This window comes from Saccoglossus kowalevskii, chromosome 15, assembly GCF_978046115.1.
Source record: "Saccoglossus kowalevskii chromosome 15, keSacKowa6.1, whole genome shotgun sequence".
NCBI lineage: Eukaryota > Metazoa > Hemichordata > Enteropneusta > Harrimaniidae > Saccoglossus > Saccoglossus kowalevskii.
In genome coordinates, this window is record NC_140655.1 from 34,849,833 (window position 1) to 34,869,102 (window position 19,270).

The 19,270-nt window shown below is 33.2% G+C and overlaps 1 protein-coding gene across 1 annotated transcript; it reads left to right on the forward strand.

The window, feature by feature from the left end:
* The first annotated feature begins 88 nt into the window (after positions 1–88).
* LOC100375268 (uncharacterized) lies at positions 89–17,553 on the forward strand. Its single transcript, XM_002733783.4, has 7 exons — positions 89–160; positions 6,143–6,199; positions 9,440–9,524; positions 12,074–12,303; positions 14,115–14,217; positions 15,801–15,969; positions 16,787–17,553. Exons 1-7 carry the CDS (start codon positions 125–127, stop codon positions 17,412–17,414), a joined length of 1,308 nt encoding a protein of 435 aa, XP_002733829.1. The 5' UTR covers positions 89–124; the 3' UTR covers positions 17,415–17,553.
* The last annotated feature ends 1,717 nt before the right edge of the window (positions 17,554–19,270 follow it).

The window sequence follows — 19,270 nt, forward strand, 5'->3', positions numbered from 1 at the left end:
TTAGATGTATTCTGATTGGAGAAAATAAAAACTTGTACAGCATTTTGACTAATCACATTTCGTGTCTCATACACAACTTTAATCATCTGATACGACGTCATAGCAAAGGACATCCCCAGTCAACATGGCGTCGTCGAAAGTTGAATCCGAGCTTGGCGAGGTAAGTCTTCAATTTAGTCGAGTTTCGTTTATTTGGATATAGATTTCAGATTATTAATATATTGGTGTTCTTTTTAAAATATGTATTGTACGTTTTTGACCTGGTAAAAGATGGACTGAAGAAGGTTACACAATAGTGATTTGTTTACATTTATCTGTTTCTTTTTGTATTTCTTCATCTGCGCAGGATTTTTTCAACAACAATTGCAACATTTTGTTTTGAAAACCAAATGCTTTGCCACTCAAACGTAATACACACAGTCTAATGCATTGGTGGTCGTGACAATGCGTTTGTGTGCGGTCGGGGTCAAAGTACACCGTACTGTACAAAACCCAGTACTAGTGTACTGAGGCCTGGGACATTAACATGACATAGCCCTGCGTACACTGCTATGGGGTGAGATAAGTGCCAAAAACATTTCTCTTAGTATTTTACCGTTACGTTCACATTCTTTTTGACTCCCATGTGCGAAGCACAAAATGGGAGTCTTTGCAGTTAGTGTGTCTGTATGTGTGTATGTGTGTATGTGTGTGTGTATGTGTGTCCGACTGTTCCACTGCTATCTCAAGAACCATACATCAGTTTTTGATGAAACTTGGTGCATAGATGCTCTGGGCCAATGCGCAGATTTGATTAGGTTTTGGTAAAAATCCATCCTCGTTAATTACCTAATTTGCATGATAATTAGCTAATTTTTAGCTGTTCTATGACTGTTCCACTGATATCTAAAGAACCACTCATTGGATTTTGATGAAACTTGGTGCATAGATGCTCTGAACATATGCACAGATTTGATTAGGTTTTGGTAAAAATCCATGCTCGTTAATTACCTAATTTGCATGATAATTAGCTAATTTTTAGCTGTTCTATGACTGTTCCACTGATATCTAAAGAACCACTCATTGGATTTTGATGAAACTTGGTACATAGATGCTCTGAACATATGCGCAGATTTGATTAATTTTTGGTAAAAATTCGTGCATATTAATTACCTAATTTGCATGATAATTAGCTATTTTTTAGTGGTTCCATGACTGTTCCACTGATATCTAAACAACCACTCATTGGATTTTGATGAAACTTGGTACATAGATGCTCTGAACTAATGCTAGGTTTTGATTAGTTTTTGGTAATAATCCGTGGATACTAATTACCTAATTTGCATAATGATTAGTCAATTTTCGGTTTTTCCACTGATATCTCAAGTACTAATCATCACATTTCAATGAAACTTGGTACATAGATGTCATACGACACTGCACAGTCCTGATAGTTTTTATGGTAATATCAGTACATATTAATTACCTAATTTGCATAATTAATTAATTTTCAGCATTTGATATAAGTAGTTAGCATTACATTTCAATGAAACTTGGTACTTACATACTCAAGGACTATGCAGAGATTGATTGTTTTCGATAAATATTTGTGCATATTAATCACCTAATTTGCATAATTAGTTAATTTTCAGCTTTTCCACGGGTATCTCAAGTACTAATCATCGCATTTCAATGAAACTTGGTACATAGATCCTTTAGGACTATGCAGAGACCTGATTAGTTTTTAGGGTAAATAATTGTGCATATTAATTACCTAATTTGCATAATTAATTTTCAGCTTTTCTACTGATATCTAAAGTACATGTACTAATCATCACATTTCAATGAATCTAGAATTATGCAGACCCAATTAGTTTCCAGTAAATATTTGTGCATATTAATCACCTAATTTGCATAATTAACCAACTTTCACACTGATATCTCAGGTACTATACATCACATATCAATGAATGTACATGGATGCTGTAGGACAATAGACAGACCTGAATAATTATGGGTTAAAATCTGTACATATTAATTACCTAATTTGCATAATTAACCAATTTTAAGCTTTCACACTGATATCTAAAGTACCGTAAAAACTCCGAAATTTCGACCGGTTTTAAATAATTGGTGTTAGAAATGTGACGTGTTTTTAGAGTCAAAATTAAGGTGCATTTTCGGACGGTCGAATTTTTCAGAATAGAAATCAGCAAATGAAAAAATGGGGATGATAGACAGTGTGCTTCATTAGTTTTTAAAAAATGCAATGTCCGTCAATTGACGTAAACTTCCTCATGTTTCACGGTAAAAGCAAAGATCGTGGCCGAGTTGTAACTCAAAATCTAAATAAAGTCATCAATCAGTATTATGACAAGCAAAACAAAACATCAAGACGCGGAGAAGAGGTCAGCACAAAACTAATAGGTCAAAAGACAAAGCTGTCTCGCACTACCTAGGAAAACTTGCGAATGTTCGAAGTACAGGTACCCATTGGACAAAAGATACATGGAAGTTTAGCAAACGATCTCCCCGACCCAGTGCAATGTATCCGGTTAGAATCAAAGCTCACGTGTCCCTTATTTGAGGGACCAAATTCTGCCGTAAATTCGCCCCTGGATTAAAAAATAAAATGGGATTTAAGAAAATAAAATGGGACTTTTAAGGTGTATTTTGGCGTCATTTTTCGGACATTTCAATCAATCCTGCTGGCTAAAATAGAGTCTAAGTTTTACCGTAGTCATTGACGTCTGTCTATTCAAGAGTACACGTGTATGATTTTTATCGTGACTAGCGTGAGCGGGTAAGCTTCCTTTCGAGAATGAGCTGTTATCACTGTGAACAATGTTAAATTATTCTTCAGATGACCAGTTTATTTTTTAAAAACAACTAATTTTTTTATTTAAAAAAAATCATGCCGTTTTCGCATCAAAATCCAAGCCAAAATATCGTACTACAACATCAATCTCTTCCGCATTGCGTTCAATAACATTAACATATTTAAATAAGCTATGGTAATTTGAACACGTTGGCATCATCCAGCTTTTTGATTGGTTAATTAGCGATTTGACCTATTTGACCTAAGAGAACATGGCGGATATCCTACAGCATCAAACGTTTATACGAGACCGGAATCATTCGCTTACGATGAAACTAAGTTGACTTTTATTTGTATTTCATAACCATTCAACAAATTTTTTTTTGTGTACATTATTATAATCACTACTGAGTACAGTAATAATCAACAATTCAGAAACGCAGCATGCCGAGATTTTTGTGTTCGTTTTTATTTGAAACTTCGTTTATTTAGAATATATTTTCATTACCAATAAAATAAAAATCTCTCAGTCAATCAGAAACCCGGATTCATGCCTTCGAGGAAGGTTCCGTTTGAACGCTCACATCGTTTTTTTTTTTCGTTTGAGGGAAAACTAAAACTGGTCGCAATTTTCGAATAAGAATGAGTCGGCAATTTTTAGTGGAGTCGAAAATTTTGAGGTAAATAAAGCACCGAAACCCAGCAAATAAATAGGCGGCCGAATTTTTAGAGGGGTCGAAATTTTGGAGTTTTCACGGTACTAGTTATTCCATTTCAATGAAACTTAGTACAAAGATGCTCTAGGACAATGTACAAACCTAATTAGTTTGGGGTAAAAATCTGTTCATATTAATTCCCTAATAAGCATAATAATTCATAATTTTTTGGTTCTAATCACATTTCAATTAAACTTGGAGACATAGATTTTCTGTTACATTGCGCAGACCTCATTAGCTTTACACTCAAATCTGGTCATATTAATTTTCTGATTTGCATAATTAGTTTTCAGCTAAGTAATTTCGAATTATATTTAATGTGTCTCCAATACTCTCAGCACATGGGAGTTCTTTCTAAGCTTTCTTTGATTTCATTTATTGCTGTAAACCAATAGAACATTTGTACTTCTAAGGATGCAATAAAGTTATTATTATTATGTTCACATTTTTATCATTATTTTATCCTTATTGTATGTTTTCGTTTTGTTCGCATTTTTACATTATTTCATCGTTTTGTTCACATTTATATATTATTTTGTTATTATGTTTTCATTATGTTAGCATTATTTAACATTTATCTGTCTAATTATGATAATTTATGCAAGGTGAACAAACTTCCTAGATTAGGCGCGAGTACATGCCGTAGTTGTCCTATAAGATAAGATAAGATAAGATAATTCTTTATTACAACCTTATAGAATGAATTACATATCTATTTTGGTTTATGAAATGCAATAAAGGTGTTAAAATAAACATAACAAGTTAGATATCTAAAATCTACTACAATACAGTTACATGAAATAATGTTAAAAAAAAAATATTAATGACCCATTAGGTGGTTTTCTCTAATGGTATTTGCTGTTTTTATAAATTTGATAAGCTCTGTTAGTAAATATTTGTTGTTTGTATTCAATATATGAATGAATTTTTCTTTGTTTGTACAGTGTTGAAAATTGTTAATTTTCTTTGAAAAATGTGAATATAACAACTCTCTTTCATCTGTGTAAAGTTCACATTTTGTGATGTAATGAATTTCATCCTCAAGTAGGTTGCATTTAGTACATTTTCTGTCTTCTGTTTTTATTTTTGGTCTTTTGTGCCTTCCCATCTCGATGTTTAGTTTATGGGCACTTAGTCTCAATTTTGCTAATAGACCAATGTTTTCTTTATTATCAAGGATTTTAATGTATGGTTCAGTATTTATATTTTTCTTCAGTAATGTATAAGTTCTTAGTTTTGAATCTGGTCTTTGATTATCTTGGTTCCATTTATAATTGTAATATTCATTCACTTTTTGTTTAAACTGGTCTTTTTTAATTGTTTCTAAATTCTTAATATCATACAGCTGTTTTATTTTATGCAGATTCATTAACCATGTGTCATTATATTTGTTTTGTTGTTGATCTTTTATTGCATCATATACTAGACTGATTGGGCCATTCTTAATAATATTTTGGTAGTATATGATTGCATTCAGTTGTATTTTTGCTAGTAATGGTAGTCGTCCAATTTCCATTCTACTACCAATTCTACTACCTATATAAAAACAATATAAAAATGTGAACATAATGATGACATATATTGTAAAAATGCTAACAAAATTAAAACATAATGTGCACATAATAATATGAACATACCCGATACATGTAATGATGGAATAATGTAAAAATGCTAACAAAAGGAAAAAAAATATGAACATAATGGTAAAATACTAAGAGAAATGTTTTTGGCACTTACATGTATCTCACCCCATACAGTGCTGTGTGTACAGGGACGCGTTCGATTGATAAATGTCACCCAACAACGGCCCTGCGTACCTCCATAGACAAAGTCTGGTTGCGCGGAGTTGGTAAGCAAGTTAAAAATAAGCAGTATTCCCAGCAGTAGTTTTCAATCAGTTGAAATGACGATATGGTTATTCGTAACAACTATTACAAAATTATCTGAAACTGAAATGTCTTTAAAAAAAACGACTAATAAAGATGGAAAAATTGTAAAGACGTAGGTACCAAGGAATCATCTATCAAACGCTGCAATTTTTAATTTAATTCATGCAAGAGAATGCGTTTGTTTTTAGGACAAAGTAGCCGATATCATCCACAATTGGACACCAAACTGGGAGTGCTGTTAATTATATTTTTCAAAGTCCTGGACATTGTCTCTGGAGGTACGCAGGGCTGTGGTGGGGGTCATCTATCAACCGAATGCGTCCCTGTACACACAGCACTGTACGCAGGACTAGGCATGATGATGATGCAGTCAGTAGGGCTCATACCACTAATTGAAACTCCATAGACGACAATGTTAACCTATGAGGAGATTGCTATATGAAAATGATAAACAACACGCCCTCAAATAGGGCAAACCTGAGAAAAAAGTATTTCAAAAATGTCATTGATTCTTGCAAGGCATTTAAATTGAACGGGCTACCAATGGTCATTGGTTGATTATTAGTCACCCAGCCCCCTGTGTTTAAGAAATTTATTTATTTATGTGATTGCTTTCAACAAGAGCTGACCAATTTTACATTGTGAATCTTAATTTATCAATAAACAATTTTGGAAAGAGAATATTAATTGTTGCATGCACTGTGTATTTATTCCTATTTATTTAGTCTACTTTGAATTAGTCTTCTCCAGGCAACACAGATTCCAGTATTGTCAGTACAGCACCTCGTGAAAACATGGTAAGATTGGGATACTGCTAAGTACAAGTTTTGAGTTTGTAGTATACATCTATGACAGAATAGGGGGTTGGTCTGAGTCGTTTGTGAAACTGTTTCTTAGTTTGTCACAAATTGAATTTATTTATTTACCATATTTGGTGTATTAGAAGCGCATATATTTGATTACATTACAGGTGTGTTTCTATTGGGGAAATAAATATTTCTTATACAACACATGTACTGTTAAAATCCTATTATAAACCGCATATCTAATAGTAACCGCACCCCTGATTTTGGCTTCAGTGTTAAAGAGTTCTCAACAAAAATTGAAAACATGAAAAGTACCTATTACTAACCGCACCCCCAATTCAACAAGACCGTGACCGACTTTGTTTCAACGAGCTGGTACATTGTCCCTAATCCTATTCATTTGTTTCGACAACGTGCCTAAAAATATTCACACCTCTTTATTGTTCAGTAGTGTTAAGATGTCAAACACGCAGTGGAACTGCTTTTGTCTTGTGACAACTTGTGTCAATACTCTTTATGAATACGTCCGTGTGTCGCAAGTTTTCGACAATGAGCTGTTCTCACCAAAAAACTGTTAAATTCTTTTTCAATGCTCAGTTTATCTTTCGAAAACAACTAATTTCTTGATTTAAAAAAAAAAGTCATGTCGTTTTCCCATGGAAATCAAAGCCAAAAGATGGCACTACATTATCGGTAAATCGCTTCCGGGTTTCGTTCACCATGAAGTCGATGACCTGTCATTAACATATTTAAATGAACTAAGGTAATTTGAACACGTGGGCACCATCCAGCATTTTGATTGATTAATTAGCGACTTGACCTACCCGGTCAAGTAATGTCTCGTGTGTATTCAAACTACTTGGCGGATGTCGCATCGATCGTTTACATGTGACCGAAATAATTCGCTTACGTTAAATTTTACTTGCATTTGATAACAATTCAACGAATTTAATTTTTGTGCGTTGTAATAATCACTACTGAGTAATGATCAACAATTTTAACAGTTCGAAAACAAGTAAGTTACAAAAATGTATTCACTTGTGAGCCGTAGCATGGCCGGATTGCGTTACCGTAGCCACGGTACCGTACTTTTTTAGTGCCGTACCATGATCATTTTCTACTAAGCAATGCATTAATGTTTGTTTTATTTGAAACTCCTGTCAGAATATACTTTTCGTTACGAAGAAAATAAAAAAAATGCATATTACATTAAATATACAGAGTATATATTTTTAAAATAAACTGAGCATTTGAAGAATAATTTAACATTGTTTACAGTGATAACAGCTCATTGTCGAATCGAAGCTTACCCATTCACGCTAGTCACAATAAACATCATACTCATCTTGAATAGGTGTCAATGATTATGGTAAAACTTAGACTCTATTTTAGGCGTCAGGAATGATTGAAATGTTCGAAAAATGACGCCAAAATACACCTTGAAAATACCATTTTATTTTATTTTAAATCCCATTTTATTTTTTTAATCCAAACTGCTGTTTAATGGCCCAGGGCGAATTTACGGCAGAATCTGTTCCCTCAAATAAGGGACACGTAAGCTTTGATTCTAACCAGATATATTGCACTGGGTCGAGGAGATACAAACTTTCATGCATCTTTTGTCCAATAGGTATCTGTACTTCGAACATTCACAAGTTTTGCTAGGTGGTGTGAGAAAGCTTTGTTCAATGAGGCAAACAACTCTCAATGCTAAAATAAATTGCAGAGGTGGCTAAAATTAATTGAAAACAAGCAAATAATTTCCATGAAAAATAAATCACAGAGAGAGGTAAATTGATGCATTAACTCGTTTGACCTATTAGTTTTGTGCTGACCTCTTCTCTGCATCTGATGTTTTGTTTTCCTTGTCATAATACTTACTGATTGATCACTTTGTTATGATTATTAGTTTTTTACCCTACAACTCGGCTACGACCTTTGTTTTTACTGCGAAACATGGGGAAGTTTACATCAACTTGATGGACATTCCATTTTTTAAAAACTAACGAAGCACACTGTCTATCAGCCCTATTTTTTTCCATTTTGCTGATTTCTATTCTGAAAAATTTGACCGCTCGAAAATGCACCTTAATTTTGTACTCTAAAAACATGTCAGATTCCCAACTCCAATTATATAAAACCGATCAAAATTTTAGAGTTTTTACAGTAAGATGTCTTGAATTAAAATTTGTTCCTGCTTCATTCTGTGTGTACATGTGTATATGAATTAAAAAAGTATATTTTGCAAACATTTTGCAAACTTGGATGCCTGTTATACAAAATCGTCATCTCAGTACAAATCTGATATCTTAATAATTGTATCCTACTGAAAGTACAATGTATATCAACGTCAATCAAACTTACAAAATGATATCTGGATTTGAGGCTATTGCCAGTTTATTAATGAAACTCTACATAAGTAGCATTTATACTGATTACAAAATGATGGAACTGATCAAATGCAGACTTGTGCAGATGATAAAGACATTTTCAACCCCAAAGTTTGAACAAAGCCCTTGCAACAGTTATAATGCATCTGTCACTATTTTTGTTTACTGTAAAATACTTTAGTTTCGCTTAGAATTAATTTTCGCTGAAGGAATGATTCAGTGAAAATAAAATCCAGTGAATATACCTTTTTCCTATATTTCACATTCAACTTGACAAAAATCAGTGAAAATAAATTTCATACAAAAGACACAAAATGTCTTTTCATCAAAAATTACTATTTGTATATTTGAATCAAACATCTTCATTATATATTATTAATAACATGCATGTGATACTTTGAAATAAACGTTTGTGGTAAACACATAATGTCCTATATGAACACTTAAGAGATTAATATTTTAATTATTTAGCATCAACTGAAATGCATTTTTTGGTTTATATTCACTTCTCTTGAAAATGTTCTTCAAGCAAATAAGGTACATTGTTTATACAAAATATCCAAAATATGTGAAAAATACAGTGCTTTTTAGTTCAGATTCTTTAAGCATGCTCATCAACATGTTCATTTATTTTATTTATTTATTTATTTATTTATTTATTTATTTATTTATTTATTTATTTATTTATTTATTTATTTATTTATTTATTTATTTATTTATTTATTTATTATTATGTTATTTTCGGATCTGTAATGGAGAAACACTTTTTGATCTTGTCTGAGTTATAAAAATTAACTAGATTATTGGTATATTAAATTAATATTTGTTGTATTCATTTCAGATCAACACAGCTATTAAATTTTTGCAAAATCCAAAGGTCAGACAAAGTCAATTTTCAACAAGAAGGGCATTTCTTCAGAAAAAAGGTAAGCTTTATTGTTTTTTCTGTCACTGGTTGGTCTTTATACTCAATATTCAGCTCACCCATTACAAGTAGGTTATTATACTCAATATTCACATCACCCGTTACAGGTAGGTCATTATATTCAATATCCACCTTACTCATAACTTGTAGGTCATTATACTCATTATTCACCTCACTCATTACAGGTAGGTTATTATACTGAATATTGACCAGCGTTGACTGGTCATATATAAACTCAACACTTGCATCATATATTGTGTCACACATTCAGTTTATTTCATGATCCAATTCAAGATGCTATCCTTTTTAAACTAAAAATGCATCAGAGCCATCGTTTCAGTGATTCTGTAGCTGGGTCAAATCAAACTTTACACAGTAACATTGTACATAAGATCAAAATCTGACTCAAAATGGTTTTAGTTTTTGACTTGCCCCCAGTGAAGTGTAGGAAAAGTCACAGTAGTGGCGAAATTTTGTTTACTTATGGATGTGACAACTCCAACAATATTTGGCCAATCACTAGCAAACTTATAAATATGGTTATTTTTGGAAGTTTTTAAACATTACTTCAATAGTACACCATGGAGCATGTACATAAGGACATCCTCATTCAGTGAGATGGAATGTGTCCTGTATTCCATCAATCTAAACCGCATCTCATTCTAGAAAAGCATGTTTTAGTCTCCATTCGGATGAAGTCCGAAAACGGGGACTTATAATTTGGTCTCCGTCCGTCCGTTCAGAGTCATATTTCAGAATCCTTTGGACAGATTCCGTTCATTCTGTACATGTGCCTAGTACTTTATGTGGGACATATGCACATGCAGTGATTTAGCGATTCCATTCAAAATGGCCGACTGGCAGCCATCTTGTTTTTTGAAAATGTTGTATTTTTGACATGCTTTGTCAGTTTTCATTCAAACTTGGTACATAGATTATACATGTTAGGATACATGTCCATGACAGTTTCTTTGGCAATTGGATCAAAGATGGCCGACTAGCAGGCATCTTGTTTGTTTTTTTAGCTCCGCTGTCGACTTTGTCGAGCGGAGCTTACTTATGTGATTGTCCGTCGTCGTCAGTCGTCGTCCGTGTCAATGTTTTACTTTTTCGACTTCTTCTTAAAAACTACAAGCCTGAATGCTTTGATACTTGGTATATATGTACCTTGGGTAGACCTCTCTTAGATTTGTTCATTTCATGATGATATCTTCAATTCTCTAATTTTGGTGAATATTTTCGTCATTTTTGGTAAAAAGTTATATTTTCAACTTCTTGTTAAAAACCGCAAATCCATTTGCTTTGATATTACATATATAGGTAATACATGTTGACCTCTCTCAGATTTGTTCATTTTGTAATGATATCTTTAATTCTCTAATTTTGTTGAATTTTTTTGTCATTTTTGGTAAAAAGTGATATTTTTGACTTCTTGTTGAAAGCCGCAAGTCCAATTGCTTTGATATTACATATACATGTACTACATGTGGATCTCTCTCAGATTTGTTCATTTTGTAATGATATCTTTAATTTTCTAATTTTGGTGAATATTTTTGTCATTTTTGGTAAAAAGTGATATTTTCGACTTCTTGTTAAAAACCTCAAGTCCAATTGCTTTGATATTACATATATAGGTACTACATGTGGTTCTAACTCAGATTTGTTCATTTCATGATGATATCTTCAATTCTCTAATTTTGATGAATATTTTTGTAACTTTTTCACTTCTTGTTGAAAACCGCAAGTCTGATCGTTTTGATACTATACATATTGTTCATTTTCTAATGATATCTTCTGTTCTTTATCTGTTGAAATATTGTTGGAGTAATTTCAGTGTATTTGGTGTCCAGACATATTGTCAGCTTGTGTTGCTGGGAAGTTTTCATGGAGAAAAAAATATTTGAGAAAGATTTACCGGGGTAATGTTGTACGACAGCACTGAAGTGAATGGCTCAAGAAATATATTTATGCCTTTAAAGTTCAATTCGGTAAGAGGGCGCCAGCCGAGAGTACCAGGCGCCCCTGTTCTCCCAGTTTAGAAAAACCCTTGTTACTACTATATTTCCAAAATTTATGTACCATTTTCATTCGTATTTGGCACATACATCATACATGTCAGTTTGTTTCCTAATCAGATCAGATTATTTTTGACCATATTGCCATATATCTGTCACTCATGTATAATTTTCATTGATATTTAGCATGTCATAAGAGGATACATGTACATGTCAATTCAATTTGCAATTTGATCAAATATGGCCGACTGGCAGCCATCTTGTTTGTTTAAAATGTGATAACTTGGACATGCTTTCACTTGTGATCTGTTTTTTCTTTGCTATGTCTAAAACTGGGGAGGTCGTCGCGCAACACATGTTCGAATTTGATTTAAATAAACACTCTGTTGTATACGCCACTAGGGACTCACGTTTCAAGGACATGCTCGCGGCAACTCCTCCGTTTTAATATGACTAGCACAAAGAGAACTTTCAAAAATTTAACGGGGACTGTGTCATTTTCAATGACTTGTCTGTTTTAATATCTTCTATTCAGGTTTAACATCAGCTGAGATAGAGATCGCTATTCAGCGTTCTGGAACAGCAGCAGATGAACATGCTCCACCTCAACCACCTGTTCAATCTGGTGCTGTAATTCCAATGTCATCTGCTACTGCCTCATTGCCATCACCTTCTCCAAAGTCCACTTGGGCCAAGACAAGAGATTTTTTAGCTGTGGCAGTTATTGTTGGTGGTGCTACGTATGGTATTATGAAATTAATTAAGGTGAGGTTTTATATTCTGCAGACAAAACATATTTTTCCATAATTTCTTTTAATTTCAATTTTGGACATAATTGACTTACTCGGTAGTTGAAAATTGTTGAAAAAAATATGGAACAAATTATGCAGGTTTATGAAGTTATTACAAGAACACAGCAAAGTGAAAGCAGTACATGTATGATTGTATTGACACATACCAATGATTGATTCAATATCATACAGACTTAGGGAGCAGATCAAAATCACCTTGCCTGTATTTGGGCCAGTTCCCGCCGACCCCATTCTAATGCAAATTACAGCGTGATTAAATATTCATTAAAAATTAACATGCTAGGAATACCGCGGTACTGCAAGCTGTTTTTTTGTTTTATTTATTTATTTTTATCATTTTGCTGAATATTATCATTGACCTTGCTGTTGTTTATATATTATGTCCGTTTTGTCAAGTTTCAAATTTCCATTTATGGATTTTCTGACTTGTTGATGTCCAGACAGACAGAGTTTACGTTCATCGAAATATATTCACCGAATGTATTGCAAAACAGACACGATCTCATACTTGTCAGTTGACACATTTTACTATGTCGTGGTCTAGACAGATTGTACATCTATTCTGTTGTGTATTGATCGATCTAGCTTGTACTATGAATGCTGGGACATGCCGAGTACCTAGTGGGAAGCTTGATGTACGGCAAAACATGACCCTATTGTCTTTTGTTCGTCATTTTACTCTTTTTGTCAACGTCCACAGATCGTAGATTATATCGGTCAAAATAAATTTAAATTGTTCACATTAAAATAAAAAAACTTGGTGTTTTTTGTGTCTACTTGATTTTGTGTCTACTTGATTTTGTGTCTGTACTTGATTTTGTGTCTGTACTTGATTTTGTTTCTGCTTTGTTTTGTACATGTTTCAGAGAAAAGCAAACATCTAAAGTGAAAACGACAGTAGACGAAATATATTTGGTCGTTTCCAAGTGAAAATAAAAAAATATATATGTATTTGTTTGCTGGTGTTTCCAAAAATTACCAACATCTAGATAGATTGAAGATTTGCAGGAGGCAAAATATATTTGATTGTTTTCACTTGTTTCTAAATAAAAAAAGAAAAAACTAATTGTGGGCTGTTTTTTTTGTTTTTTTATATACGCTCTATTGTTATGATAATTCCTGTGTGAAGTAGCGTTACTATTTCTTGTAACATTCGTCTTCGGACTTTATGGCATAGTACATGTACTTGTCTCGTCGCCTGGTCAATGTATTTTATATTATTGTATGGATCTTTAGCGTGTTATTCAGCCTGTTATGGACTCAGAAATTGTTGATTCAATGGCACTGAACCTTTTCAGGGCCCTGAGTGCCAACAGCTATCTCACTCAGAAAACGTTGCCCTCATAGCAACCAGTTCTTTTCAATTTGTAGTGTGTCGTGGGAAGACAGCATTAAAACTGCTGTTGAAGTTTTAAAATGCTGAAGCAAAAACAAAAGTTATACTGAGTAATTTGTTTCACTTGTTAATTAAAATGTAGCAATGTAGGATGTTTGTTGCCTGTAGCATGTTTTATGATTTACTTTTTTCAACTCTACAAATCAGTGAATTGAATTGAATTGTGGAAAAATAAATTGCATTGTTCTCGATAGTATTTTCTGAAATTAAAATGAAACACCAATTGTTCAATAAAAAATAAAGATTCATTTAAAATGTTTATTTATACTATAAGTATTTTGGAAATTACCCGTATATATTTAAAACCTAAATATTTACCATATTCCAACCAGTTATCATCAAAATCAATTTTTATTATTTGATTGTAGGCTTATTTTGCACCATTGCTTCAGTCAAGAAAAGAAGAAATAGAAAGACTGGAGAGAATGGAACGTTCCATTCAAGAACTCAACACTAATGTAACCCAAGCATGTAAGTACATGCCTTGGTTTATACTATCAACAGTTTTAATTTTGCAAGACTCAAATTGCTGGGTATGTCTGTGGTTCTGGAAACAGTTCTGTCAGTCATAAGTGTACAGAATGTGACAATATCGCTATAAAAACACTGACTGTTTTATGGTCTTGTCAAAACTACTGTAACCTTCTAGTATTGTTACTTGTTAGTATTGAGAACTGCTAGTAATGTTACTTGTAAGTACTGTAAACTGCTATTAATGTTAGTACTGTAAACTGCTAGTAATGTTACTTGTGAGTGCCGTAAACTGCTAGTAATGTTACTTGTGAGTACTGTAAACTGCTAGTAATGTGAGTACTGTAAACTGCTAGTAATGTTAGTACTGTAAACTGCTAGTAATGTTACTTGTGAGTACTGTAAACTGCTAGTATTGTTACTTGTGAGTACTGTAAACTGCTAGTAATGTGAGTACTGTAAACTGCTAGTAATGTTACTTGTGAGTACTGTAAACTGCTAGTAATGTGAGTACTGTAAACTGCTAGTAATGTTACTTGTGAGTACTGTAAACTGCTAGTAATGTGAGTACTGTAAACTGCTAGTAATGTTAGTACTGTAAACTGCTAGTAATGTTACTTGTGAGTACTGTAAACTGCTAGTAATGTTAGTACTGTAAACTGCTAGTAATGTTAGTACTGTAAATTGCTAGTAATGTTACTTGTGAGTACTGTAAACTGCTAGTATTGTTACTTGTGAGTACTGTAAACTGCTAGTAATGTGAGTACTGTAAACTGCTAGTAATGTTACTTGTGAGTGCCGTAAACTGCTAGTAATGTTACTTGTGAGTGCCGTAAACTGCTAGTAATGTTACTTGTGAGTACTGTAAACTGCTAGTAATGTGAGTACTGTAAACTGCTAGTAATGTTAGTACTGTAAACTGCTAGTAATGTTACTTGTGAGTACTGTAAACTGCTAGTAATGTTAGTACTGTAAACTGCTAGTAATGTTACTTGTGAGTACTGTAAACTGCTAGTAATGTTACTTGTGAGTTGTGTGAACTGCTAGTAATGTTAGTACTGTAAACTGCTAGTAATGTTACTTGTGAGTTTTGTGAACTGCTAGTAATGTTAGTACTGTAAATTGCTAGTAATGTTACTTGTGAGTACTGTAAACTGCTAGTAATGTTTCTTGTGAGTTGTGTGAACTGCTAGTAATGTTAGTACTATAAACTGCTAGTAATGTTACTTGTGAGTACTGTAAACTGCTAGTAATGTTAGTACTGTAAACTGCTAGTAATGTTACTTGTGAGTACTGTAAACTGCTAGTATTGTTACTTGTGAGTACTGTAAACTGCTAGTAATGTTAGTACTGTAAATTGCTAGTAATGTTACTTGTGAGTACTGTAAACTGCTAGTATTGTTACTTGTGGGTACTGTAAACTACTAGTAATGTTAGTACTGTAAACTGCTAGTATTGTTACTTGTTAGTACTGTAAATTGCCAGTAATGTTAGTACTGTAAATTGCTAGTAATGTTACTTGTGAGTACTGTAAATTGCTAGTAATGTTACTTGTGACTAACTGTAATTTGTTTGTATTTCAGTGAGTGAGTTACGTGGCACTCTAGTCAACTTACAAGAGGCCCTTACACAAAACAATGACAAATTACAAGATGCATCTGCTGGAAAGATTATTGGCAGGAGTATTGATCAGCAATCGATAAATGAAATTAAATCAGAAGTATTATCCTTGAAAGGACTTATACTGAACAGGTAAGTTTTTTTTTCACTGACAATATCATATTTAGGGACAGCGCCCCCAGTGTTGAATTGTTTTGTTTTTAATATGGTAGAGATGCTGTGGGACAGTGTGATGGTTCTCTGGTAATGTCATATTCAAGGACAGTGCCCTCCATGTTAAATTGTTTATTCAACATGATAGAGATGCTGTGCAGCTAGTGTGATGGTTCTCTGGTAATGTCATATTCAAGGACAGTGCCCTCGGTATTAAATTGTTTATTCAATATGATAGAGATGCTGTGCAGCTAGTGTGATGGTTCACTGATGATGTCGTATTTGGTGACAGCGCCCTCAGTGTTAACTTGTTTTCTCAATGTGGTAGAGATGATTGTGTTTGGCCAATGTGTGTTGGTTAATTGATGATGTATATACATGTACAATTCCGTGCATGACAATGTTATTGTGGTTGGAATTCCACCAATTTACAGTACTTTCTCCCACATATCCTATTGGTATTGGAATTTTCTGACTGACTGCCGTGCATATTATGACATATCTTGAAAGCATTTTTGTCAACCCATCTTAGGGATAACAAACATACAGATGCAAATACAGTAATCCTTTTTTAGTGCAAACTGAAATAGATTCTGTTGGCATATATTGAAAACAATATTTATAATATGCATAAAAATCAAATTATTCTATATTTTCTGCTTTGAATTCTGTATCCAACAGAATAACACTTTCAATCAAGCACTGATGATACAAGTGATGCTGAGTTTCTGGATGGAATTTTTTTTGGAAAGTATTTCTGCTCATATAAATGTTTTTTTTTTTGTTTTTTCATTAGGCACCAATTTCCATCAGCTCCTACCCCAAGTCCTATCCCAGCTTGGCAGAGAGTAGATACTGCCTCGGCCAAGACGTCAGAAACTCAAGATGATGTCTCTGCAGATGAAACTAAAGTATCTGGATTATTGAATACTGGGAGTGGTCAAGCAGAATCAGTGTTAACTGTTGAAAGTCAAAGTTCAGAGATCAAAAGTCAAGATGGGATTAATGTGACAGAGAATGTGCTAGATACAAGTGCTGACATAGCACTAGATATAGACAATGATGGCATGAAGGGAGTGGAAGCTGACAAAAATCAACCCGAAATTGATACTCAGTGTGAAAATGTGTCTGGCAGTGCACTACAAACAAGTACTCAAGTCTCTCCAGAGGTCAACAAGCTGATGCCAAATGGTGACACAGACCAACATCAACCAGGAGTAGAGATCAACAGTCAAAGTTCACCATGTGCTGAAGTTAAAAATCAAACCAATCATGTTATCCAAGTTGATGGTAAAATGAAAACCATGGATTACATTAATAATGTAGATTCTACCATTCCAAATGAACCAAACAGTATGGACACGATTGAACCCAGTCAGGTCAAAGGTCAACTGAATGCTCCTGCTGAGGAACAAGATGCCTAAGAATTATTTGCATAATTTTATTCAACATAATCTTGATGAGCCTGTGATTAATTTCCCTGAAGAGTGATACCTCAAAAAAAAAATAGAATAGCCTTGAACTTGATTCAGAGAATTTTCATCTTAAAATCGCCTTGGTAACATTCATTGTTACAGTAGCAAATCATACTGCTTCTCAACTCTAGCCCTAATTATCGTTTTTAGAAATTGAAAAAATCTTCACTACACCCCCACTGCAAATTTTGCAAGCCACAAATGTTTGCTAGGAAATCTGATCCTGGATAACTTGAGTAGTGTAAATTTTTCTGGTTTCAGTGACTAATCCCAGCTAAACTCTCAAATTGTTGTGATTTTTGACATCAACAGTTAACTGCTTACACTATATGTGGTTAAGTGATTAACACACATGTATTTGTAATTTTAGTAGAGCATGCACTATGGAAAAGAACAGTGTCAATGATATAGCCCTTCTATTAGAGATATGTCTACCAGAGAAAATAGTATCAGGTGATCTCTACTTTCTATGCAAATTACTCAAGATAATTTATTTACAAAGTATTAATATAATCTGCCAAACTGTAACAACATTTATATTATAGTGACTCTAATAAAAAATTTCAATTTTAAATATACAATGTATTGAACAGTATTTTTATCTCTAGCATCTGATTTCTCCTTGGCTGGAAATATTAGTGTAATTATTTCATCAGTGTTTATCTTTTTTAGCTAAACAGACTGGTTTCTAATTATATTTATGATGGAAACAAGTTGAGAAATTTCACTTCCCATTCGTATTTCTACCAAATAGCAGATATTTGATAAAGTAACATAATATAAGTAACGTCTAATTCTACTGTTTAGTCCATAGGTACTCTTTCATCATTACCATTGTCACCTTTCATAACACTGTTTATAATTAGTGATCTACGTTTGCATGTGTAGCTATGGCAACTAACAAATATTTTAATGATCCAGCATATGAAGACTAAAAATTTGAGGTTCTTGTGTGAAATACACTCATAAACCAAGTACAGTATGTGGAAAAAATCTTACAATTTGAAGGGTACAACAAATATGGTCATAAAAGAGTTACCTTAACATGAGAAGAAAATGTATATCTTTGATGTGAATTAACATTGAAATCGGGGAAAATTGCAGAAAAAATAGTAACTTGTACCAAAACCTGATGAGGTGAAACATTTTCAGAACAGAAGTTTCAGGTTCTTAGAGAGTTTGACTACAATGCACATATGAAAAGCAGATGTCTATTGTCTTTGTTTACAAAAAAAAAACATATTTATGCAAAACTTGTACTACCACTATATCACCTTCAGTTAACTAGCAAAGACATAAGGCTTGGCTTTATCATAGGTAAACCTATGTTCATCAAAAATAAAAGTGTCTTCCTTTATTCATGCACACAATAGAAGCAAGGCAAATAAAATCTAGGCCAACTTGGTATCCATACACCTGGGAAAACAGCCATTTCCTTCATAAGAATCGACACTGGTGCACACATAGTGGCGTAATAACCAAAGAACTTAAAACTGGACATTGTAAAATATTGCTACAACTTTCAGTTTAATTGCTTTCAAAATTGTAATGTTCTTGTTTTCGCTTCAGCCATTACTGATCAGGCTTAAATATTAGAAGCTGCATAAGTCAAATTGGTTTAAAATTGAAAACACAGAATATAAAAGTATTTAAAGTGGAATGGAATACAAGTTTGCAAAGAGCATTATATAACCAGTGATAAAGTGATTTCAAGACAATATTAGTTTGTACAATGATGGTATTCATTATCACTATATAACACTTCAATGACAAATGTAGAAATAGAATAGAAAATATTACATCTG

Excerpts from the sequence above, each read along its gene's own strand:
- LOC100375268 (XM_002733783.4), top strand. The coding sequence starts at position 125 with ATGGCGTCGTCGAAAGTTGAATCCGAGCTTGGCGAG. Across the intron at positions 9,525-12,073 it reads GGCATTTCTTCAGAAAAAAG|GTTTAACATCAGCTGAGATA; the intron begins GTAAGCTTTATT and ends TCTTCTATTCAG. Across the intron at positions 12,304-14,114 it reads GTATTATGAAATTAATTAAG|GCTTATTTTGCACCATTGCT; the intron begins GTGAGGTTTTAT and ends ATTTGATTGTAG.